Source organism: Phyllobates terribilis, unplaced genomic scaffold (assembly GCF_046119375.1).
Source record: "Phyllobates terribilis strain yellow unplaced genomic scaffold, ASM4611937v1 Scaffold_2__4_contigs__length_985480577, whole genome shotgun sequence".
Taxonomy (NCBI): Eukaryota; Metazoa; Chordata; class Amphibia; order Anura; family Dendrobatidae; genus Phyllobates; species Phyllobates terribilis.
In genome coordinates, this window is record NW_027362762.1 from 202197891 (window position 1) to 202225105 (window position 27215).

The following is a 27215-nucleotide window of genomic DNA, read 5'->3' on the forward strand; positions in this document are numbered from 1 at the left end:
TTTCTATTTTTGAAAGCATTCTTACTTTGTAGCATTATTTCCACACCTGTCTAAAACTTTTGCACAGTACTGTATATCTTAATCAAGTCTTTATTCAAGGTCTATTTTATGATCAATGATCAGAGCTACTGTATTTTATTGCCATAGCAAATAAAATAATTAAACCATACAAGTGCTGCATAGTGTGAATATGTTACATGTGACTAATGCCTCATTCAGACTTCAGTTTTTTGACATACAAGAAAAATGGACCAAGTGTCATCAGTTTTTTCGCTGTTCAGAAGAAAAAAAATGTCTCCACCTTCTACAGTATCTGTCAGTGAGTGAAAAATGATCAGCACATGGATGGCATCATGCTGAATTTGATCTGACACTCAGATCAATAACGGACATGTCTCTACAATTCTACAGAGACCGCTCAGTCACTAACATGCGATCAGCGTCATAGACTGTCACAGGGCTGAGTACTGTCCATGAAAAACATGGATAGCACTCATATGTGAAAAACTGATGTGTGAATGAGCCCTTAGACACTATTCACTGTATGGACACTATGTAGTACACGGTATCATCAGCTTGCTTGTATTAATTAGTGCTAACAAGTACATATAGACAAGACACAGCTTTGAAGTGCATCTTTTTTGGATGAATCTCATACAGAAAATGATTAATATGAAATAATGAGTTTCATGTAGTCCTTTAATAATATCTGGTCTTTCATCTATCCTTTAGGTGGTTACCCTAGGATTTAATCATTTTCTGTACGGGATATGTAAAATAAAAATGTACATTTAAAAGCTGTGCTTTGCCTTTATGCCCTTTTAGGCACAAATATATACAAGCAAGTTGGTGATACCACATATACTATTTATGTTTTTCTGCCCACAAAATGAAAAGTGTCTTGAGTCCCCCATACACATTAGACTAAAGTTGGCTGAACCTGCTGATATCTCCGGGTTCAGGTGACGGTCTAATTTGTATGAGGCACAGGCCAACTGATGGTTCGTGTTACAGGTTCCGGGTGGTGGAACCTCTATGCTGCGGAGCAAGGAGGGACCAGAGGGGCGTAACTAGGTATCAACTCGGACTGACCAAGGTCGCACGGCGACTCAATCGACTCCGTGAACCAGGGAAGGACCAAGCAGAGGGACCAGGTGCTACTCTGGGCCTGTCCTTGTATGAGAGCAGGTGACTCCCACGGGTAACTGGCAGGAGCCTCTGGGTAGGCACGGCAGGTAACTGGTAGGAGCCTCCAGGTAGGCTGACTGATAGGCACGGCAAGTAACTGGTAGGAGGCTCCAGGTAGGCTGACTGATAGGCACCGCAGGTAACTGGTAAGTTTTCCGGGTAGGCAGGCAAGCCAGGCCCATAGACAGACTGGCAGGTTTGAATCGTAGGCAGACTGTCGGGCTGGAGAGTACACTTGGCAGGCGGAGACAGGTAGTCAGGCTGGCGGACAGGACTGGTAGTCAGGCTGGCGGACAGGACTGGCAGTCAGGCTGGCAGACAGGACTGGCAGTCAGGCTGGCTGACAGGACTGGCAGTCAGGCTGGCGGACTGGACTGGTAGTCAGGCTGGCTTACTGCACTGGTAGTCTGGCTGGCGGACTGGACTGGTAGTCAGGCTGGCGGACTGGACTGGTAGTCAGACTGGCAGACAGGACTGGTAGTCAGGCTGGCGGCGGGACCTGAGGGCTGAAGCAGAGTTTAGGACACAAAGCTACAACCTTGCACGGGCACCTCCATTTTGGAGGAGGTGCCTTTTATATGAGAGGTCCTCCGGCCATTGGCCAGGGACTTCTTAGGACGGCGCGCGTGGCCCCTTTAAGAGGGAGGGAGCGTGCGCGCCCTAAGCACAGTGCCCGGGAAGGTGCGCGCGCCGGCAGCAGCAGGAGAGCCGGAAGACGCCGGCCGGGAGCGCAGTGGTAAGAGGGACTGCGTCTCTGCCTATCAGGGGGCAGAGACGCCGATACTACAGTTTGGAGTAGATGTCGATCGCGCATGTCTGATTTCAGACCACTGATTGCATTGTTCTCCCTGAGATAAGCCGCTGGCCAACGTGCCACTCACTTTCAAAGAATACAGGAGAGCTCGGCCGAGCGAGCGCTCTTGCGAATGGGACTGTCAGCTGAAATGGCTGTTGGCCGAACAATTGGCCAAAGCATCGTTCAGCCAACATCCATCTAATGTATATTGCCAGCCTAAGTTACATGTTTCATATTCAGACTATGCAGCTCTTATTTGGTTTAATCAGGTTATTTGCTAAGATGGTAAAAATTGTAATTTTCTTATAGCATTACAAGGTTATTCAGCTCAGTTTTTGGGCTCATTCCTGTTATATATGTAAGAATATTACAATCACTTACCTATGTGCAAAATTATGTCCAGTTTGCCTTTTCTTCTCTGTATTTTTGTGTTGTTCCAATACACATAAAGGAAATAAACAAGTGTGTAACAAAACATATGTAATTTCAATAATTTTCTGGGAGAAATACTTTATTTCTAGAAAAATTTCAAGGGTGCCAACACTTTCGGCCATGACCGCATATACAGTACCAGTCAAAAGTTTGGATACACCTGTTCAAGCAGCGGTTTTCCTTGTTCTTATTGGAGTTTGCGCATTGTAGATTCAGACAAAAGGCAGCAAAATCGCAAAGCAACACATATGGAAACGAGGAGTAAAGAAAAACATGTGAAATAAACCACAGTATGTGTCAAACCTTGGATATTGCAAAGTACTCCCTTTTTACTTTGATGACAGCTGTACAATTTCTTGGCATTCTGTCAGGCAGCTTCTTAAGGTATCACCTGGATTGGTTTTCCAACAGTTTTGAAAGAGTTCCCAGAGGTACCGAGCATTTATTGGCTGCTTTACTTTCACTCTGATCTCCAACTTATCCCAGTCTATCTAATGTAGATTGAGGTTCTGTGATCGTGGAGGCCATGGTATCTGATGCAGCACTCCCTCTCCTAATTGCTCACACAGTCCTTACATAGCCTGAAGGTGTGTTTTAGGTCTTTATCCTATTGTAACATGAATGATGGTCCCACAAATTGTAAACCAGATGGATGGCATGTCAATGCAGAATGCTGTGGTAGCCATACTTGGTAAATGTGGATGGGTTTTGGAATAAATCACCAACAATGTCATCAGCTAAGAATAATATCCTCCCCATCCATGGCTTCATAGTGGGCACCACAAATGTAGAAATCATCCGCCCACCTTTTCTGAGTCTCACAAAGTCGTGGTGGTTGCTATAAAAAAATCTCACATTTTGACTCCTCAGACGACAGTACAGTTTTCCAATGATCTATTGTCCAGTCCTCCTTGTGTTGCTTGGCCCAAACAAGTTTGTGGTCCTTAGTAGTGGCTTCTTTGCAGTAATGTAACCATAATGGCCTGCTTCTTAGTCTCCTCTGGACAGTTGATGTTGAGATGTGTTTGCTACTTGATGTTTGTGCATCGTTTATGAGGGCTGGCAGGGAACAGTCAGGAGATCTGTAGATATCTCCCTGCTGTTGCCCGATGTTCACGAACCAGCACTCCGCCTCCTCCTATCGTCAAGATAATTACGCAATTGGTTGACGATTAATAGTTGAGGCCGTGTCTGCTTTCACTACTAGGCCGGACATTAGGGAGCTCACAGTGGACGCATAGTATATACACATCCAATTCCAACCCATGGAATATTTATATACTCCGGTACGGTCACCGCCAATCTTCCCAATAACCCACGAAAAACTAGTTGCCACCACCAATAGTTTATACAGGTCGATTGGACACCCGACAGGTAGCATATGGCTTCAGTGGTGCGGTTTACAGAGCAAGAGGAACGGAGTTATTAAATTTTATGTATTTAATCCAGAAAAGTAGGCAGTGTTTAGAAAAATATGCAAAGATGTTACAAAATGGGAATAAAACAATAAGGTATATAGAATCACATGGAACAAAAAGGGATAACAAAATAAAAGTACTAAACCAGTGTCACGGAAATGGCTCAGAGATTACCGGGGGAATCACTCCTTAGAGCAGTAGACAAAACCACAGAGCACTTTGTCTTCCAGAACTGACAAATGACAAAAACCCAAACTCTTGATTTTTATTAGATTACGCCCACATATCTTCCCTTTTTTAAACTCATATAGGGGGCTGATCTTTGGATGTGCTAGGTCTTTAGAAGATTATGAGATCCCCAACTTTCAGGATATCTTCAACCCTGGAGGTCCCAGGCGGGAGATATTATTGTCATGTTTCCTATAATTATTTTATCTTTCTATGGAGATGGAACAATAGCATGAATAGCATAATCCATCCAACTGATATTTAAGTTGGAGGTGTTAGGCCGGCCTTACGGTGATGTGAGTGAATGTCTTATGTTCATTACAATGCCGAAAATATATCTCCCATAAATATGGGATCGATGCAAACCCCAATATTCATCACTTGCTCCAGAGTGTCCGAGATAATTCCTTTGAGCAGAAGAAGCTCTTGCCTTGGGTATTGTACTTCTCTGCCTCTGAGTATATGAAAACTAGACTTGGTGACTGCCTGTCAGATCCCCTGTTGTAATTACCTGTTCATGGCAGAAGGTATGAGGTTGAAGTGTCAGCTCTTTCTCCCTTCCCCAGTTATAATTAATCCCATATGTTTAATGTGAGGTTTATATGTCCCCTCTCCGGAGATGTCTTTATGAATTTGACAATTTTTCTATCTAAGGTGCTGTCAATTTGCTGTGTCTGAGGCTGGTAATTGATGAACTTATCCTCTGTAGCAGAGGGTCTTGGTTTTCCTTTTCTGAGGTGGTCCTCATGAGAGACAATATCTTCATGGTGATTGATGGTTTTCATGACTACACTTGAGAATACTTCATGGTTCTAGCAATTTTCCAGATTGACTGATCTTTATGTCTTAACCCCTTTAAAGCCCAAAACGTATTAATACACGTCTGTGCCCTGGGCTTTAAGAGCCTGACCCGTATTAATATGTCATTGTGATCACGCGCACACAGGCTATGCGGGCGCGATCGCCCCCGGGTGTCAGCTAGCTAATTGTCACAGCTGACACCCGGTACTATGTGCAGGGAGGCACATTAACCCCCTCAATGCTGCGATCTAAGTCGATCGCAGCATTGCGGTGGCTAAGGGGAGGTGATCTCACTAATCACCTGCTCTTCCGGCCTCCAGCGCTGTCTGCCACGGCTTCCCGGATGTTGCCATGAAGACCCGATGTCGTCATGACAACATCCGGGTCACCAGACAGCAGGAAGATTTTTTACTCATGCGCTGCGCATGACTAAACTGTCTTCTCCCTGTGCAGTGCTGACAGCCTGCATAGCACAGGTATGGTGCTCTATTTCTGTGCTATGCAGGCGATCAGAATAAAAAAAAGTGAAAGTCCCATAGTGGGACAAAGTATAAAAATAAAAAAAACTGTCAGAAAGTGAAAAAAAAAAAATCCACCAAAAATAAAAATATAATGTACCCATCAATAAATATTATTATGAAAAAAAAAAAACAATAAAAGTACACATATTTGGTATCGCCGCGTCCGGAACGACCTGACCTATAAAATTGTCCCAGTAGTTAACCCCTTCAGTGAACATGGTAAAAAAAAAAACCGAAGCAAAAAACAATGCTTTATCATCATACCGCCAAACAAAAAATGGAATAACACGCGATCAAAAAGATGAATATAAATAAAAATAGTACCGCTGAAAACGTCATCTCGTCCCGCAAAAAACAAGCCACCATACAGCTCCATCAGCCGAAAAATAAAAAAGTTATAGCTCTCAGAATAAAGCGATGCAAAAAAATATTTTTTTTTATAAAATTGCTTTTATTATGTAAAAGCGCCAAAACATAGAAAAACGATATAAATGTGGTACCGCTGTAAGCGTACTGACCCGAAGAATAAAGCTACCTTATCAATTTTACCACGCGCGGAGCAGAATAAAAAAAAAACAAAAAAAAAACAATTCCTGAATTGTTGGTTTTTGTTTATTCTGCCTCCCAAAAATCGGAATAGAAAGCGATCGAAAAATGTCACGTGCCTGAAAATGGTACCAATAAAAACGTCAACTCGTCCCTCAAAAAACAAGCCGTCACATGACTCTGTCGGCCAAAATATGGAAAAATTATAGCTCTCAAAATATGGCGATGTAAAAACTAGATTTTACAAAAAAATGCGTCTATTAGTGTGTGAAAGCTGTCAATCATAAAAACCCGATATGATTCTGGTATCTCTGTAGTCGCACCGACCCGAAGAATAAAGTCATCTAATCACTTATACCGCATGAGGAACGGCGTAAAAAATAAACTCTCGGGTTAGGGTTGTGCTAGGGTTGGGGTTGGGGTTAGGGTTGGGCTAGGGTTAGAATTGGGATTTTTTTCAAAAGTAAAAAAAAAAGGTGACGATATGGCAATTAGTGTTGAGCGCAAGTGCTCGCTACTTGAGTTTGCATCGGGTGCTCGGGTATGCATTGAGTATCGTGGGTGCTCGAGTGACATGCTCGAGTCTCCGCCCCATATGCTTTGCGGCCAAAAAAAACTCATGGGGATTGCCTGCCATGCACGAGTGATCCCCGCATGATTTTTTTTGGGTGTCTAGTAACCGTGAAACATGCGGACGGGGACTCGAGCATGTCACTAGAGCACCCTTGATACATGGTGCATACCTGAGTACCCGATGCAAAGTCAAGTAGCGAGCACTTGCGCTCAAGACTAATGGCAACTTATTCAATATGATGACCTAATGTTATCAAATTCTGTGTCGTACCTCTGGGTTCAAAATGTTCACTATACCCCTTGATAAAATCCATGAGGGGTGTAGTTTCCAAAATGAGGTCACTTGTGGGGGGTTTCCACTATTTAGGCACATCAGGGGCTCTCCAAATGCTACATGGCGTCCGCTCTCGATTCCAGCCGATTTTGTGTTCAAAAAGTCAAACAGTGCTCCTTCCCTTCTGAACCCTGCCGTGCGCCCAAACACTGTATTTTCCCCACATATGGGGTATTGGCGTACTCAGGAGAAATTGCACAAAAGTTTTTGGGGTCCATTTTCTCCTCTTACCCTTGTGAAAATAAAAAAATTGGGGCTAAAACATAATTTTTGTGGAAAATCTTTGATTTATTTATTTTCACGGCTCCATGTTATAAACTTCTGTAAAGGACTTGAGGGTTCAGGGTGTTCACCACACATCTAGATAAGTTCCCTGAGGGGTCTAGTTTCCAAAATGGTGTCATTTCTGGGGGGTTTCCACTGTTTAGGCACATCAGGGGCACATCTGCTAATTATTCAAGCAAATTTTACAATCAAAAAGTCAAATGGTGCTCCTTCCCTTCCGAACCCTGCCGTATTTCCAAGCTGTGTTTTTCCCCCACATATGGGGTATCTGCGTGCTCAGGGGAAATTGCACAACAAATTGCATGGTGCAATTTCTCCTGTTACCCTTATGAAAATGCAAAATTGGGGGCTGAAAAACATTTTTGTGGGAAAAATGTGAAAATTTTATTTTTACGGCTCAATATTCTAAACTTCTGTGAAGCACCTGGGGGTTCAAGGTGCTCACCACACATCTAGATAAGTTCCCTGAGGGGTCTAGTTTCCAAAATGGTGTCACTTGTTTGGGGTTTCCACTGTTTAGGCACATCAGGGGCTCTCAAAACGCAACATGGTGTCCGCTAATTATTCAAGCAAATTTTACATTCAAAAAGTCAAATGGCGCTCCTTCCCTTCCGAACCCTGCCGTGCGCCCAATCAGTGGTTTTCCCCAACATATGGGGTATCTGCTTACTCAGGAGAAATTGCACAACAAACTGCATGGTGCAATTTCTAACTTTCACAAGTTCCACAATGGTATCCCATATCAACAATAATAGTGATCACGAAAAACTCCAAAGATATAATGTACCAACAACTTGTATATTGGAGATAAATTAATCCAAAAAACAAGAAAACTGAGTTCAGAAGATCATAAAATATAACTTTTATTGAAATGAAATTGCACCACTAAAAAGTGTGCCTAAAAAATACACCAGTATACGTCAAAAAATGGGTCTCGTCACCCAGTGACATTCACAATGTTATTACCATGAGTATACAACACCACAGGCATGAACAATGGTATGCTACTATGTAGAAATAGCTATAATATACCATATCCCCATTTTCATGGTTGCACAGCAATCCTATAATGTGAAAGGTCGGTATACATGAGCTGAAGTGGGAAATAAAATCAAATTTGAATTGTATGAAAATTATTGACCCAAATGTTCATTACCTGGTGAGATGATAAATAGTGAATGTACAGGAAGACCAACCGCTCCGACGCGCGTTTAGTCGGCCTTCTTCAGGGAGCGCAATGTACGACGTGTAAGGTGAGGTATATATGGAGGTAATGATCGGGACATGAATGTAATCAGCTGTGAGTTGCGGACCTGAAGACCGGAAGTGAGATGATGAACGGCGCACGTGATGACTTCCTGAGAGGTAAACTTCCTTCAGCGGTCCGTGACACGCAAGCGCTGAGTTGCTGTAGCAACCTGAGCGTCAGCGGTCACATGGTCCACGTAGGGAAGGACCTGGAAGTTCGTCAATCGCTCACGGGCGCACACATCTGAAATAACGGGATATCAGGAGAAGTTATGGACAAAATATGAGTACACACTGTAGTGCTGTTTTATAATGTGCGGAACACCCAAACTAGTAAGTATGGGTTCCATATCTCCTTAAAAATATGTGCTGGAAAAATACATTAAACTACACACCGATGTTGAGAATAAATAAATAACAATGAAATAACAACAAGTGTTACAGAAAAATCAACCTTAATACATGAATACAAATACATAATAAAGAATTACAAAAAAAGGAGAAAAAAAAGGGAGTGTATTGTGACAACGTAAAGTAATGATGGCCACTCGTTTTTCTTTACTTAGCTGCTTTTTTCTTGCCATAATACAAATTCTAACAGTCTATTCAGTAGGACTATCAGCTGTGTATCCACCAGACTTTTGCACAACACAACTGATGGTCCCAACCCCATTTATAAGGCAAGAAATCCCACTTATTAAACCTGACAGGGCACACCTGTGAAGTGAAAACCATTTCCGGTGACTACCTCTTGAAGCTCATCAAGAGAATGCCAAGAGTGTGCAAAGCAGTCATCAAACCAAAAGGTGGCTACTTTGAAGAACCTAGAATATAAGACATATTTTCAGTTGTTTCACACTTTTTTGTTAAGGATATAATTCCACATGTGTTAATTCATAGTTTTGATGCCTTCAGTGTGAATGTACAATTTTCATAGTCATGAAAATACAGAAAAATCTTTAAATGAGAAGGTGTGTCCAAACTTTTGGTCTGTACTGTATCTCTCTGATTTAAGGGCATAAAAATTCAAATTTTGAAAATTGCAAAATTTTCTACATTTTTGCCAAATTTCCGTTTTTTTCACAAATAAACGCAAGTGATATCGAAGAAATTTTACCACAATCATGAAGTACATTATGTCACGAAAAAACAATCTCAGATTCAGGGGGATCCGTTGAAGCGTTCCAGAGTAATTACCTCATAAAGTGACAGTGGTCAGAATTGTAAAAATTGGCCCTTTCATTAACGTGCAAACCACCTTGGGTTGTAAAGGGGTTAAAGTAATGATGGACTGTCATTTCTCTTTAATTAGCTAAGTGGTTCTTGCCATAGTCCACTTCCAGCAGCTGTAGAATAGGGCTCAGCACTGTATGAAACAGTGTACAAATACTACCTCTACAAAACAAATCTAATGGTTACAAACACTTTCTGAAGACCGATGATTTCAGAAATGACAAAGCATACCTGATCATTAGGCGCAATTCCAGGTTAACCTTCAGCTTTGAACTTCAAGAGGTGAGAGACTTTCTTTTTTCTACAAATGTGTTTGGGAACCCAGCCCTAGACGCCAGCACTACACCATCTTCTGAGGGCCTGGTAGATTATATTATTCTTGGGCACACTGTGTAGAGCTGATATGGGTCTGCTAAGACCCTTCAGGACCTGAAAGTCTATGTGATTCCTGGCATGGATACACAATGCTTATTCATTGTGATGTATGCAGCGATCAGGAAGGCAGAGACTTCAGAAACTCTTTCTGACTGCGTCTCCTGGCTGCACGATTCTTATGCAGTTGCATACTAAGGCTACGTGCCCACGATGCAGAAATGCTCCTTATTTTTCCTGAGCGTTTCTGCATCTCCCTGGCAGAAAAAACGCATGCGGATTGTACATGCGTTTTTCCTGCCAGGGACATGCGGATGTGAAGCGTTCTTCACATGCATTTCCGCATGCGGGTTGACAAGCGCTTTCTAAGCGATTTTAGCATCACTTGGAAAGTGCTTGTCAACTTGGTCACACTATATAAATCCATGCAAACGGTATGGATTTATATAGTGTGACCCCAAAGAATGGTTAAAAATAAAAAAATAAATATATACTTACCTTCCGATGGCCCCCGGAGTCTTGCTTCACCGTCCCGGCTGCCGGCAGATCACAGTACACTGAAGGACCTGCCGACATCAGCGTCGCGTGACCCGTCACATGACCATGACGTCAGCGCAGGTCCTTCAGTCCATCGCGATCTGCCGGCTTGCAAGGAGGAGCGCATCGGGGGCCGCCAGAAGGTAAGTATATATTTATTTTTTATTTTATTTTTTTTTTTTTTACAGTTTCTATGGTACCCGGGTCCGGAGGAGAGTCTCCTCTCCTCCACACCCGGATACCATCCGCACATTGAAGCGCTTGGATTCCGCATCTACATATACAGTGATGCGGAATCCAAGCGATTCAATGCAAGTCAATGGTGGCGAAAACGCAGCTCTTCCGCAAAATAATTGGTAGTCCTGCGTTTTTTTCCTCAATGATAATCCGCAGCGGAAATTTCCGCAGCATGTGCACAGCACATGCGGATTATCATTGGGGAACATGGCAGGCCTTCTACCATGCTTTTTTTAAGCATTTCTGCAGCGTTTTTGCCGCTGCGGAAACGCTTAAAAAATGCATCGTGGGCACACAGCCTAAGGAAGGTCTGAAGTGTCCTTGTAGACTCGTATGTACACTGCCTAAACATTTTAAAAACCTTCGACAATCTATACCTCTTAAAGCCGTTCAATGTTTGTAGCCTTCCTGCTTTGATCATGATTTCTAATGATTGTGTGGGTCTTGGGAAGCAGGCAGACAGGTGTCTAGTTCATGTGGTTGCTTACTACCTTTTGTTAAGGTCTACTTTGGACACGTTTATATTCCATGAATTCTAGGACTAACACATTGTATAAGTTCAGCAAAGTGCAGGAAGCTGAGCGATTCCTGAGCTGGTGGGATAGTTTGCGGAGCATATTTGTGTTACCTACTTGTTTGCATGTAGCATTGTTTTCACTGGACCTTTTGCCTCTGTTGCTTGGCAGCTATATTTAGCAAGTAGGCTCACCAACTGGTTTGGTCTGTTCTCGCTACCAATATTTAATCAGAACATGATTGATTTTTTTTATTACACTTATCTTCTTCATCATACTTATAAAGTATAAAATTTCGCAATAATCTCAGTTACTGCAGGCCCATGACCAGTTGGTGAGTCCACCTGCATACCGTGGTTGTTTTGTACAGAGTGCTTGCCAGTGAGTAATTTGCCTGTCCTCTCAACAACAGGCATACCTGCAACAAGCCCAAGACCTGGTCATTCTAGAGAGCATTATACTGCAGACCCTGGGTAAGTCTTCCAGGATGGCTGAAAATGGAAAGCCCGAACTAAGCCTTGATCCCAGCCGTGGAACAAGACTGACCTGGACGAAGAGTCTGCACAATAGCACTATGTGCTGGATGATATTCTTGCAGCTCAAGGGCCTTATTACATGCTTGTGTTGATATGTGCTCTTTTTATTTAGTTGATTTGTCAGCAAAGAACAGTCACTGGCTATTGTTCATTTGTAGTCTCATTATGACTGTTGTTCAGCGTATGGAAAAAAAAATCTTTTGGGAAAGCTGGAAACGCTTTGAAATAGAAAAGAGAAAAAACATTCCCCATTTAATATCTGGTGGTCCCCACCAGTCACTGTTAAGCTTCCTGCAACTGATCAGGTCTGATCAAGTCTACCCTCTTGACTATTGCAGCCAATCACAGGTCTCAGTGTTCTTGTACCAGACATGCAGGCATCATCATTGACACCAGTGATTGGCTGCAGTGGTCACATGGTAGACTGCAATTAATCAGCTGCGGGAAGGTAAACAAAGGTGGGAGCGGACATAATTGGATGAGTAGTGTTTTTTATTTATTTATTTATTTTTTTACTTTCAAGTCTTTCCTAAAATGTTTATATCATGGCCCACCTCCTTAAATAGTTCTTAGTGTTTGATCTCACATACAACACTGTCTCATGAACATGCTAATGTGGTCTACAGTAAATGTTTAATATTAGAGTTAATTGACTTGTGTATCTTTCCCTTGTCATGGATACCTTCTCTGTTACATTCAGATGCTTCTCTGTAGCCCAAGTAGTCCTCTTTTTGGCTTGATATCTGAAGTACTGTCTTTTGTTTTTCAGGGTTTGAAATTACCATTGATCACCCACACACTCATGTAGTAAAGTGCACCCAGCTGGTAAGAGGTGAGCATTCAGTACACTAGTACTGTTAGCCAAAGCAGAGAGCTGGTAGACCCGGATCATCCCTGTATTACTCTCCATTAGTTTGACTGGCCAGCATGTAATACTACATTGTCCCTTTATAATCCACAGGCAAGCCCAGACAAGTGTTTTTTTTTTGTTTGTTTTTTTTTACATTTTTACCATAAAGGGGTTATCTAGGACTGTATAAGTTATTTGGCTCATAGTAAAGAAAATAACAGGTAGGTAGTTGCTAATTACCTGCCTGTTTTATCCAGCGCCGGCTCAGAGCTGTCACTGACTGCTGCTGCCGGAAATTCAGCTGCTCCACTTCAACAGAGCAGCTCTTCCTCTTCCTGGCTGCTCTTTGACACGGCGTGACTTCCGACACCATGCTGACTGACAGCCGGTTTCCCACAGTTTGGCAGCGGGGGGCATCATTACATCGGCAGTCACGCCCCATCAACAGAGTGGAAGAGAAGCTGATGCTCTGTCTGCATAATGTCTGCGGAAGCTGCAGGAGCGGTCTGTGACCACTCTGCTGGCAGAGATCTGGGCTGGGCATAACAGGCAGGGAATTAGTAACTACCTGCCTATTAGTTCTTAGGCCGATAGTAAAAAATAATGTAGTCCTGAATAACACGTTTAAGTGTCAGCTTATCAGAATATTTTAATAGGTTTTCTCACATATACAATCTGTCATCTAACCACACTTTGGGAGATGAATCTTAGATTGTTGGGGTCCTATCTCTGAAACGTCTGATCAGTAAAATGAGTGGCCATAGTGAGCAGAGTTGTCTGCAGCAGTGGCCGAGCCTGCAGACTGGTGCATGGTGCAGCTTTGTACAAACAGTTAAGCGAGTGCCCTGCTCATGTTTCGGGCATCTTGAATCACGTGATAGGTTCTCTTTAAAAATAATTATGCTGATCGTATGTGTAAGTACTATAGAGCCGGAAATAATATTGTAATATGTGAAATAGCCTTCAGTCAGGATAATTCATCCACGTAAATGATCTCTCTATTTATTCTCAGCAAGCAAGGACTTGGCTCAGACATCCTACTTCATGGCAACGAACAGGTTAATTTCTGCACATATTATTAAGTGTATAGGTTGAAAAAGTAATTGCTGTTAACATAGAGTATGTGGAATAAAGCTCCGTTTTCACAATCACTGTTATTGAACACTATACAGGAAGTCCACTTGTGAATTCGGTTTCCACTTAAAGGTGATGTCCACTTCATGTAGCCTGTCAAAAACCGGTGGAAGCAACAGGGAATAATATATGAGCTTATCAAAGTCTGTTATTTTAACCTTGGCGAGTCTTTATCAGTAAAATAATTCTGAGAAAACCCTTTTAAAATTAATGATTGTGTTAGAAAAATTGTCACTTTTAGCACTAAAAGGATCACATCTTAGTGATGTTTAACCCCTTTAAAGCCCAAGACGTATTAATACGTATCTGCGCCCTCGGCTTTAAGAGCCTGATACGTATTAGTACGTCTTTGCGATCGCGCCCGCACACAGGCTGTGCAAGCACAATCGCCACCGGGTGTCAGCTGATTGTCACAGCTGACACCCGGTACTATGTGCAGGGATCGGTCCCGCACCGCTCCCGGCACATTAACCCCCACAATGATGCAATCAAAGTTGATCGCATCATTGCGGTGGCAAGGGGAGGTGATCGCAATACTCACCTCCTCTTCCGGCCTCCAGCGCTGTCTGCCGCGGCTTCCCGGATGTTGCCATGACGACCCGATGTCGTCATGACAACATCCGGGTCACCAGACAGCAGGAAGATATTTTGGTCGTGCGCAGTGCATGACCAAACTATCTTCTCCCTGTGCAGAACTGACAGCCTGCATAGCACAGGGATGGTGCTCCATTCCTGTGCTATGCAGGCGATCAGAATAAAAAAAGTGAAAGTCCCATAGTGGGACAAAGGATAAAAGTAAAACAAGTGTCAGAAAGTCCCAAAAAAAAAAATTGTAAAAATATAAAAAAAAAAAAATCCACCAAAAATAAAAATATAATGTACCCATCAATAAATATTATTCTGAAAAAAAACAAACAATAAAAGTACACATATTTGGTATCGCCGCGTCCGGAACGACCTGACCTATAAAATTGTCCCACTAGTTAACCCCTTCAGTGAACACGGTAAAAAAAAAAAAACGAAGCAAAAAACAATGCTTTATCATCATACCGCTTAACAAAAAATGGAATAACACGTGATCAAAAAGACTAATATAAATAAAAATGGTACTGCTGAAAACGTCATCTCGTCCCTCAAGAAACATGCCGCCATACAGCTCCATCAGCCGAAAAATAAAAAATTTATAGCTCTCAGAATAAAGCGATGCAAAAAAAAAAAAATTTTATATAAAATTGCTTTTTGCGCCAAAAAATAGAAAAACTATATAAATGTGGTACTGCTGTAAGCGTACTGACCCGAAGAATAAAGCTACCTTATCAATTTTACCACGCGCGGAACAGAATAAAAAAAAAAACAATTCTTGAATTGTTGGTTTTTGTTTATTCTGCCTCCCAAAAATCGGAATAGAAAGCAATCAAAAAATGTCACGTGCCTGAAAATGGCACCAATAAAAACGTCAACTCATCTCGCAAAAAACAAGCCGTCACATGACTCTGTCGGCCAAAATATGGAAAAATTATAGCTCTCAAAATATGGCAATGAAAAAACTAGATTTTACAAAAAAAATGCGTCTTTTAGTATGTGACAGCTGTCAATCATAAAAACCCGATATGATTCTGGTATCTCTGTAGTCGCACCGACCCGAAGAATAAAGTCGTCTAATCACTTATACCGCATGAGGAATGGCGTAAAAAATAAACTCTCGGGTTAGGGATGGGCTAGGGTTGGGGTTATGGTTGGGCTAGGGTTAGGGTTGGGCTAGGGTTAGGGTTGTGCTAGGGTTGGGCTATGGTTAGGGTAGGGTTGGGGTTAGGGTTGGGCTAGGGTTAGGGTTGTGCTAGGGTTAGGTTGGGGTTAGGGTTGGGCTAGGGTTAGGGTTGGGATTTTTTTCAAAAGTAAAAAAAAAAAAAAGATGACGGTATGGCAACTAGTGTTGAGCGTAAGTGCTCGCTACTTGAGTTTGCATCGAGTGCTCGGGTATGCATTGAGTATCGCGGGTGCTCGATTCTTCGCCCCATATGCTTCGCGGCCAAAAAAAAAACTCGGGGATTGCCTGTCATGCACGAGCGATCCCCGCATGTTTTTTTTTGGGTGTCTAATAACCGTGAAATATGCGGGCGGGGACTCGAGCATGTCACTAGAGCACATGATGCATGCCTGAGTACCCGATGCAAAGTCAAGTAGTGAGCACTTGCTCTCAAGACTACTGACAACTTATTCAATATGATGACCTAATGTTATCAAATTCTGTGTCGTACCTCTGGGTTCAAAATGTTCACTATACCCCTTGATAAAATCCTTGAGGGGTCTAGTTTCCAAGATGGTGTCAGTTGTGGGTGGTTTCCACTGTTTAGGCACATCAGGGGCTCTCCAAACGCAACATGGCGTCCGCTAATTATTCAAGCAAATTTTACAATCAAAAAGTCAAATGGCGCTCCTTCCCTCCCGAACCTTGCCGTGCGCCCAAGCAGTGGTTTTCCCCCACATATGGGGTATCTGCTTACTCAGGAGAAATTGAACAACAAACTGCATGGTGCAATTTCTCCTGTTACCCTTATGAAAATGCAAAATTGGGGGCTGAAAAACATTTTTGTGGGAAAAATGTGAAAATTTTATTTTTACGGCTCAATGTTCTAAACTTCTGTGAAGCACCTGGGGGTTAAAGGTGCTCACCACACATCTGATAAGTTCCCTGAGGGGTCTAGTTTCCAAAATGGTGTCAATTGTGGGGGGTTTCCACTGTTTAGGCACATCAGGGGCTCTCGAAACGCAATATGGCGCCCGCTAATTATTCAAGCAAATTTTACATTCAAAAAGACAAATGGCGCTCCTTCCCTTCCGAGCCCTGCTGTGCGCCCAAACAGTGTTTTTTCCCCACATATGGGGTATCTGCGTGCTCAGGGGAAATTACACAACAAATTTTGGGGTCCATTTTTTCCTGTTACCCCTGCGAAAATAAAAAAAAATGGGTCTAAAGTAACATTTTTGTGAAAAAAGTTAAATGTTAATTTTTTTCTTCCACATTCCAAAAATTCCTGTGAAGCACCTGAAGGGTTAATAAAGTTCAAAACCAAAGAATGTGGTTTTGAGCACCGTGAGGTGTGCAGTTTTTAGAATGGTGTCACTTTTGGGTATTTTCTGTCATAAAGACCCCTCAAAGTGACTTCAGATGTGATGTGGTCCCTAAAAAAAATGGTTTTGTAAATTTTGTTGGAAAAATTAGAAATTTCTGGTCAACTTTTAACCCTTATAGCTCCCTAATAAAAAAAAGTTTTGGTTCCAAAATTGTCCTGATGTAAAGTAGACATGTGGGAAATGTTATTTATTAACTATTTTGTGTGACATGACTCTCTGATTTAAGGGCATAAAAATTTAAATTTTGAAAATTGCTAAATTTTCGCCAAATTTCCTTTTTTTTCACAAATAAACGCAAGTGATATCGAAGAAATGTTACCACAATCATGAAGTACAATATGTCACGAAAAAACAATCTTAGAATCAGAGGGATCCGTTGAAGCGTTCCAGAGTAATTACCTCATAAAGTGACAGTGGTCAGAATTGTAAAAATTGGCCTGGTCATTAAAGTGCAAACCACTTTGGGTTGTAAAGGGGTTAAAATATTGTAAAACAAACAGTCTGTTGATAAAACATATTAAGAAAATACCCAATTATCATAAAATGTCCCTAAACTGAATGCAAACAGTGTTAACATTTTGTTCATAGTTACAATTAGAGGCGCCCAGAGCAAAACCTACCCATCATCTGATATACGGTTTTGTCATGACTCTTTACAGCAGATGTTGGAGGGAAGAAGCACCAGGCATGCTGAATTTCAGGTGTCAGCTTATTAGCCTCTTCATGCCTAGGCCATATGCATGCTCATCTGAGCATGGCCACCTTTGCTCCTTGGGATTATGCCAGGATCCACAGCAGTATTTTTTACACTTCCTTGTCTTGGTATGCTTTGCTCAGAAATACCTACATAAATAGAGGTTGATATATGGACAATTTCAGCTACACTTTTCTAATCTCTGCACAAGTTCTAAAGGTCTGTAGAACTGTGTTTTAACACTTCAGGTGATGAGTACTAAATTTTAATTTTCTTTTATCTGTAGTCTGCATTTAACAACGTTCAGCCTCCAATACACCCCTCCGGTAGTGGCATGTGTCTGCATCCATTTGGCTTGTAAGTGGTCTAATTGGGAGATCCCTGTGTCAACAGACGGGAAGCCATGGTGGGAGTATGTGGATGTGACAGTGACACTGAAGCTTTTGGATGGTTCGTATTTCTTATTCTATATAATGTTTATTAAAGCATCCAAATATTTAAGTCGTAAAAAAGTATTGACCATGCTTCTGGAGATGTATGTTAAATGTATTGCAGCCAGACCTGTGTCTTACCTGCATGTTTTAGGCTTTTTCCTTTCTTTTCCCTGGTTGCTGAATGAATGTGCTTTTCCTGGTGTGATGTAAGTGCTATGTATTTCTATGATTTCAGATTTAGATGCCTTCGACATAATGCATCTCCTCTTAGGCTGTGTGCCCACGATGCGTTTTTTAAGCGTTTCCGCAGCGGCAGAAACGCTTAAAAAATGCATGGTAGAAGGCCTGCCATGTTCCCCAATGATAATCCGCATGTGCTGTGCACGTGCTGCGGAAATTTCCGCTGCGGATTATCATTGCGGAAAAAAACGCAGCACTACCAATTATTTTGCGGAAGTGCTGCGTTTTCGCCGCCATTGACTTGCATTGAAATGCATGGATTCCAAATCACTATATATGTAGATACGGAATCCAAGCGTTTCAATGTGCGGATGGTACCCAGGTCTAGAGGACAGGAGACTCTTCTCCGGACCCGGGTACCATAGAAATGGTAAAAAAAGAATAAAATAAAAAATAAATGTTATATTTACCTTCTGATGGCCCCCGCTGCGCTCGTCCTCCCTTGCCGGCAGATCGCGGTGGACTGGAGGACTTGCGCTGACGTTATAGTCATGTGACGGCAGTTCCTTCAGTGTACCGCGATCTGCCGGCAGCCAGGACGGAGCGAAGCAAGACTCCGGGGGCCATCGGAAGGTAAGTATAGATTTATTTTTTTTATTTTTAACCATTCTTTAAGGTCACACTATATAAATCCATGCACTTTCCAAGTGATGCTAAAATCGCCTGGAAAGCGCTTGTCAATCCGCATGCGGAAATGCAAGTGAAGAACGCTTCACATCCGCATGTCCCTGGCAGGAAAACGCATGTACAATCCGCATGTACAATCCGCATGTACAATCCGCATGTACAATCCGCATGCATTTTTTCTGCCAGGGAGATGCTTAAACGCTCAGGAAAAATCCGGAGCATTTCTGCATCGTGGGCACATAGCCTTACATTTGACTACCTAACATGGATTATGAAGGGGAGATATTTCTGCAGCACCTCTGTCTAATATATATTAACTGGTACCAATTGTGTCTCTTTAAATAATACATATATGATGATAATCAAATATAATATTTACATTTGATGCTATTATTTATAGCAACTGAATGTATGGTACATTTTGATGTATATTTTGATATAGAAAGCACACTAGTTTTGGAGATTGAATAATACACATAATTGATGTGGATATAAAATGTATACCAGCACCTGCTGTAATGTAAGCATACGTGGTGTATGTAAACTGAGATGACATTGATTTGTGTGGAGAGCCGCTATAACTGTAACTATATCTTTACTATACTTGCAGAACTGACTCATGAATTTCTCCAAATATTGGAGAGAACTCCCAGTCGTTTGAAGCGTATAAGAAACTGGAGAGTAAGTCTTCTAACATTAGTATATCAGTATAGTGATCAGTGTATGCATGACACGTGCAAACATATTGGAGAATGGTTACAAAAGAAAGCTCCATCTATCCTCCTAAATCCTCCTGGACATGTGTATAGGAAACTGCATGGCATCTCCCCTGGATAGGTTTACACATCATGTACTTGGTGCAGATTTCTAAATGGAAATCCGCAGTGTTTCTGCAACTAAAACTCGTGGAGATTTCTTGGAATTATTCATTACATTTTATGTGCATTTTTACTTTTGGGTTTGCATCCCATTTACCTCCCCACCCCCCAAAACAAGGGGGAAAAAACAATGCCTAGCTATTTAATTTGCAAAATTAGAAGTCCATTGAAATGAATAGGTAAAATCAGCTCCAAAAAGTGCTTTTGTGCACCAAAAAGTGACATGCTGTAGATTTAAATATACAGCACAAAAGTCACGTTCTTTGCGGATTCTATACCTATAAAAATGCAACATGTGGATGAGATTACTCTAAACCTCATTCACTTTGCTGTAGCTGTAAAATGCTGCAGATTTTACATGTGGAAAATTTTCACCTAATGTGCGACATGTGCACCTAGCCTTTCAAAGTTAGGCATTAGCAGATTAACCCCTTTACGACCCAGGCATTTTTCATTTTTGCGCCTCTGTTTTTTTCCTCCCTTTGTTCTAAGAGCCAAAATGTGAAGGCTTGTTTTTTTACAGGGTGAGTTGTAGTTTTGAACAATACCATCTATTTTACCATGTAACTTACAACTGATGTGAAATTGTAAGAAAGAAAAATTAAATTATGATGCCTTTTTCTGAGATTTGTAACTTTTACTTTTCCATCAATAGTTCTGTATGAAGTCTTGTTTTTTTTACAAGCTGAGCTAACATTTTTGTTCCATTTTGGGGTATGTATGATGTTTTGATCACTTTTTTATTGTATTTTGGGGGAACTGCGGCTATTGAAAAGGCGGCATTTCCATTGTTTTGCATTGCAGTGTTCAATGTACGGCGGTTTCAATAATTTTATATTTTAATTGGACATTTTTGGACACGGCAATACCAAATATGTTTATTTTTTAAATTACTTAATTTTTCATTGTGGGGGAAGGAGTGATGCAAATTGTTATATTTTTATTTACTTTTTAAAACATTTTTTTTTATTTATTTTTTTTTAAAGTCCCCTTAGGGTACTTGAACCTGTGATTGTTAATTGCTTACACTATATTCTGCAATACCATAGTATTGCAGTATATTGAGAAACTGCGGTTCTCCAAAGAAGCTCAGCATGTGGCTGAGTGTCACAGGAGGACTAAAATGGAAGTTACAGGGGCCTTTCAGTAGGCGCCTGGCTGCCATGGTAACCCATGGTTTACCCGCAATCACGCCACTGAGGGCTGATGGGAGCGAGCAGTCGGCAATGACATCATTTAAGTGCCACTGATTGACAGCAGGATTTAAATGGTAAAACTGAGATGCGCACGAAGCAGGCCCAACTCCTAAGCCTGCTTCATACATTTCTTATCAACATATCCCGAAAATGTACGTCACAGATTGTTAAGGGGTTGAAATGCATCAGGTGGAGAACTGCTATGATCATTAACCAGTCTAAATGTATAAGTATTTATAATAAGAGTCGGGTTTGAGGAGTAAAAAGGTAAGATTGCACATCTGAGGCTCTGTTACCATCTGCGTCGGAGGCATGACGGAGCCACATGATGAACACTGGCAGAAATAGACGGATCCCTTTATAAATCAATAAGGGGTTAGCGCTGGTATCCATTGTGCAGCAGTTCTGGCAGAACTTTGTGGATTCTGTTACAAATGACATTATGCTTTGATGCAAAAATATATGAGGACACCCATGAATAATCCTAAATAGCATTTTCACCAGAGAAATATCAGTATGGATATAATATAATGGGGTTTCATTTGTATCTGTTACTACTGAAAATTGTCTTTACAGCAAAAGGGATAATATGAGACATTGAAGTTGTAAAATTTAAATTCTAGTCACTACAATTGTTTGAAATCATGGTGAATTACATACGTGGCAATGAGATGGTTAATACATAATTTATTCGTCATTAATCCTACATAAAATTATTTTAGGTTTATTCTAAATATCCTTGTACTTGTTTTGTCGTCCAGACCACTGAAGCCAACAGCAAACCTAAAGAGGATGGCTGTGACGAAGAGGATAGCAACGACAATCTGTCTGACCAGACTATACTTCGAATGTTTTCCCGCGGTGGATTTACAAACTGTTCCCCCTTGTCTGATGCTTCTTCTCATTCATTCTCTGGATCAAAAGTGGATTCTGGCATGTCTGGAAGCTCATGGGGTACTTTGATACAGAACCAAAGGCAGCCACAAAGGACTAGCGAGCACAATCCATGCATAGATCAAGCCCAACTACCGGTGAACAAAGCACCGACCACTGCAAAAGTATCACTAAAGGAGTACCGTGCGAAGCATGCTGAAGAATTAGCTGCTCAGAAACGACAGCTAGAACATATGGGAGCCAACTTAAAGGAGCAGTATGCAAGTGCTGCTCAAAACCTGCTCATTCAGCAGCAGAGAGAGCGGGAGAAGGAAAGTCACACATCTCCCATCATTTTAAAGATTCCTTTGCATGATGTAAGCCATGAACGGACAGATAAATCTACCGGTCTAAAAATGCATCTTCCAGTAGCCAACCGGGAAAAAAACGAGGAGACTAAGATTTGCATTAAAGTGCCAATTGAAGAGAGTGGTGGTAACAGCAGCAAGAGTAGAGACAAACACAGGAGCAGTTCTTCATCTTCTCATCACCATCACCACCACCACCACAACAGCCAGACCCACCGGCAGCACCATCAGGACTCGTCCAGCAGCTCTAGTAGCAAGCGTTCTTCACTAGGTAGCTCTTCCCACAAAACATCAGTACCTTCTCGAAAGAGACCTCCTTCTGGTGAAATCAGCGGTCATGATCCCTCTTTTCATAAACTAAGGAGGACTTCCAAAACCCCCACAACTGAGGCTCCTGTGGCACAAGCATCTCACAGACCACGCAGTAGCCATGGCAAAACAGAGAGGGAGGCCTCTGGTGCCAATGGACACAGTGCTTCTAAGGTTATTGACTACCAAGACACTGTAAACATGCTGCATTCACTGCTCAGTGCACAGGGAGTGCAGCCCATGCAGCCACCTCAGTATTTGCAGCAGTATGGGGAGTATCGCAGGGCCAGGCCGGGCAACACAGACAAACCCAGGGCACCTCCTCTGCCTGCTGAGCCGCCTCCACCGCTACCGCCCCTCCCCAAATAACTGCTAGTAACGTCCACATCTGCAGACTTGCATGAAAGGGTTAAATAGCCACTTTCTTAGCACTATTTTACCAGCATATTTTCTCTGTGCTCTTCCATATACTTTGTCATGTATACCATGTCTTAAGTTACATTTTAAAATCTTATCTCCTTGTCTCTCTATTTTTTGACTAGAGTTTCATACAACGGTTTATGTTTCTGTCAACCACTTGTCTGTCAAAATCGCAATGGCTTTTCCTTTTACACTCTTTAACATTGTCTTGTCCTCTCTGTCTCCTTCTAAGTGGGATGTATGTTTTGAAATGTACCTTGATATTTATGTTATAATGGAGAACAACTTTTTGGTCAAGATTTTTAAGGCAACAGATTTGAGGTCCAGTCTGTGTTTTTTACAGTCATGTCCAGGTACTTCATGTGAGCATCATTTTCTGCTTTCAGGATTCACACTAAAAGTTATTGTGCATGCCCAACTGTGTGTGCTAATGGAATAAGTGGTTACAAGTGCAAACTTATAAAGAGGATTAACAGATCAAAGAAGTGAGTTTTTGATGGTTGAGTATTCAGTCACTTTCTGTGCTGTGTTAGGTTTCTTAAACTGTACAGTAACACTTCATTTTTCAGTCTGCTACTTAAAAAAAAGATCTCAGTTTCTTACTATTTCATCTATCACTGATGGTATTTGACAGGTGTTTGTGTCATTTAATGCCAGTCTAACCTAATGGTGTTCATTATAGTGATAATATATATGTATATATATATATATATATATATATATATATATATATATATATCATATAAATATTTATTCAGGGAAAAGAAAATAGACTTAAATATTAATTAGAAACAGCCACACACCCACCTTCCATTCATATTATTCAATACTTTTAGCTTGTTGGTATTCTGGATTATCTGTATATCCATTTATCATGGATACATTTTAATATTTTAAAATTTGGTATTGCTGTGAAAGTTGTGGTAGATATCATAACTCTTGAAGGGAACGTGTCATCTGAAAATTTCCTCATGTTTAAATCAGGTTTTTTGTGTTAAATGTATTAAAAAATGGCAATGTTTTAAAATATAAATTAAAAATCTTGCAATTTTCGTACTGGTGGCCACCTGGCTATTTTCCACTCCCTATTTCCATTTTTTTTCTTCAGGAAATCCGCATGCACATTAGCAACAATAGACCTTATCTTTTTTTTATTGAAGCATCTGTTGAGCGTGTGCAAAGGGAGGGGAGCGGAGTCAGCTGTGACATCGTCTATTGTGATTGCTTCCTGTGTTATCAGCTGTGTATAGATGTATTGCCTGTCATTGTAAGGCTACTTGAGATTATCATGAGACTTCTCAAAAAATATTCTCTAAATAACAGGGCTCATGCAAACGTCTGTGCAAATCGGTCCAAGCACAGACTGGCTGCGGCTCTCCTGACCCGAGTGTAACAGGCTCATAGGAATATATGAAGCTGTCACGCTCGGGTTGGAAGAGCCGTGGCCAGTCCATGCATTGCGGTCCGAGATCTACAGACGTCTTCATGAGCCATTAGTATGAGTCTAAAGTAACAAGTGTCAAAATTGAAGATTTTTGTTTTTTTAATACAGATAATGATATTAATAAAAAAAAATATATATAAAAAACATTTAACACAAAAACCTGTTTTAAAAATAGGTCTTTTTCTGATGATAAATTTCCTTTAAAAAGCAACTGTGGTAGGGAAACACCATGTCCCTTACATGTATTTATTGAGAGAATGACTTGTTAGCACACGGCAGGATTGATTATCCTGCTCCATATCTGGTGCTGGGGAGGACATGATAGTAGCATACAACATTTTGTGCTGATAGCACTGTCACCTATTACGGGTTACACATCGCCATCTCCACAAGCATGCTTAGATACTGACGTCTCACCCATACTGTTTGCTTTACTAAACTTATTTGGCCAATTTCATAAAAAAAAATAGGTGAAATAATGAAGTCCTTAAGGATTTCTAATGAATTATTACAATGGCAAGCTCTAGTTTTTACAGTAGTTTATCTTTAAAGTTAAACAAAAGTTAAAACGTGATTTAATAAGTTATTTGTACCCCAAAATTGTGCCATTGAAAAATACAACCCATTGTTCAAAAACTAATCCCTCATATGACTACATTGACAGTAAAATAAAAGAAATTATGGCTCTCTGACTGTGGCAACACAAATACTATAAAAAAAAGGCCACCAAAGTAGTTAATCACGAATCTCACACACATGATGAGAAACCACAGACTGCAGGACAGTGTTCTGGTGTTTCGTACATTCACATGTACTCTTTCCCGTTTTTAGGGAATTTCTGTTGTTGGTCAGTGCACTTTTCCTACCATTTGCTGTGCAGTACTGTGTTTCATGAACTGGCACAATGCATAAGGGGTTAGCTAATTTAAAGTGGTTGTCTATGTTTCAACTTTTTTTCTCCCAAGGGCTTGCTTCTTGTAAAATTAACAAATCAGCCTCACGTACCCCCGCTGCTCCAGCATTGCTGTCCCCAGTCTGGTAACATCACGACTAATCATGGGATGCTGCAACTACTCGCTGTCCTTAGCTGTCTTCTGCATGGCTGCAGCGGTTACATATTGTGGGCATGATGTTGTCGCCGCTGCAGCCATGCCAAAAAAGACCAGAGTTAGCAGAGATGGAGCGCCAAGGGGTAAGTAATCATGATGTGGGGGGGTTGCAAGCTTCTGGGAGAAAACCAATAAATGTAGACATTCCTTTTAACAAAACATTACAATTATGACAGTATAGTGCCCAAGCCTTATCGGATTACCTTTTATTGTGTCAAGCATTTTACATCCAAAAATGTAGCAATATAAAATTATAGACTGAACAATATCCAGTTGAATACTTAGTTGTTTGTTATTGGCTTTTTGATTGATTATCAAAACCAGCACTGAATTAAATAAGAGACATACAATGTAAGCATGTTCTTCTCTGGTCCTATTTTTTTGTGTTAAGAATAAAGTACCCATAAGTACACCAAAATGGCACTGTGGTAAACAGCTACAACAGTAGTATAAGCTACGTATGGCTAAAAGCAAACACAAGCATATCAGTACCCTGCCCTGTTCCCCAACACTTCCCTGTATATTTGGCTACAGCAAAACACTGCTGTGGTCTGTGATTGACTATCGGTTTATGTGACATGTTGGCATTGCTGCTAAGTAAGCAAAGAACCACAAGGCACCTCATAATCATTAAGGAGATGCTATAGGATTTAAAAGGTGTGTGTCTATATTTCATTTATAGCCATATGCAGCCGACAGCCAGAGAACTCCTTTAAAAGACTGTCTGGTCAAAACATATTGATGACCTATTGATATTTACCTCATCAATATTATATTATGGGTGGCACTAAACATTGACAGCAGATAAGTGGGGGTGCCTATTGTCACTCCCCCCCATAACCACCAATCTCCTACAGCTAGTTCATCAATATGCTATGACCAGACACTCCTTAAATGCCATTTTCCTCCATATTAACTCCTTATTTGTTAGGTCCTAACAATGTAGCTATTATTAGCCAATAGAGCTATTTACATGTTAGCTTTGAACACTCTGCTGATGGCCTTAAGGCCGGGTTCACACTGCCACGCACATCCACAAATTGTGTAACTGACTGGCTTTTTGTGAAGCTTTGTGTGCTCATCCACATGTGCTTTTACATGCATAAGTATGGTCCAAGAAACGGACCAGACTAGTACAGACCACCAGTGTGCACTTGCATATAGGTTATATACATCACCCCACATTATATCTGTATATGATATATAGAAGAAAGTGCTGATGATAAAACCAGACGTGGAGACAATACAGATGACACAGACATAACACAAAAGTGCTACATAAATAGGGACAAAATAATGTGACCATACTCTGCTACATACTTTCTATGTATTTCAGTACACTGTTAGTAAATTGTGACAAGTCTAGGAATGTTAGGTTTTCTTGCTGTTTCATGCATTTAGCTATTGGTCAGATCACTTTTGATCTTCATAGAACATCATGTCGTTGAAGAATCGACGTGACCAGACTTCTCATTACTGGAGGCTGTTATTACAGTTTATGGAAAGCACTGTGCACCAGGATAGCGCGTGTTTATTATTTTAGAGCAAAAAGGAAATATTCTCAGGAATTAGTATTTGATGATAGTCATGTAGAGGTTTATTTCAGGAATATTATTTTGTTGTGTAATATTTTGATCGATGGTTTTGCACACTGCTGGCTTTACGTGAATGTTTCATGCCAGACATACATTATTATTATTATTA

The 27215-nt window shown here is 41.1% G+C and overlaps 1 protein-coding gene across 1 annotated transcript in view; it reads left to right on the top strand.

The window, feature by feature from the left end:
• CCNT1 (cyclin T1) overlaps positions 1–23052 on the top strand; it is a 33424-nt gene extending 10372 nt beyond the window's left edge. Inside the window, exons 4-9 of the mRNA XM_073663802.1 lie at positions 11677–11737; positions 12570–12632; positions 13663–13708; positions 17900–18063; positions 19525–19595; positions 21750–23052. Coding sequence (XP_073519903.1) covers positions 11677–11737; positions 12570–12632; positions 13663–13708; positions 17900–18063; positions 19525–19595; positions 21750–22907 — 1563 coding nt within the window. The 3' untranslated portion in view covers positions 22908–23052. The remainder of the gene's footprint in view (positions 1–11676; positions 11738–12569; positions 12633–13662; positions 13709–17899; positions 18064–19524; positions 19596–21749) is intronic.
• Positions 23053–27215: the final 4163 nt, after the last annotated feature.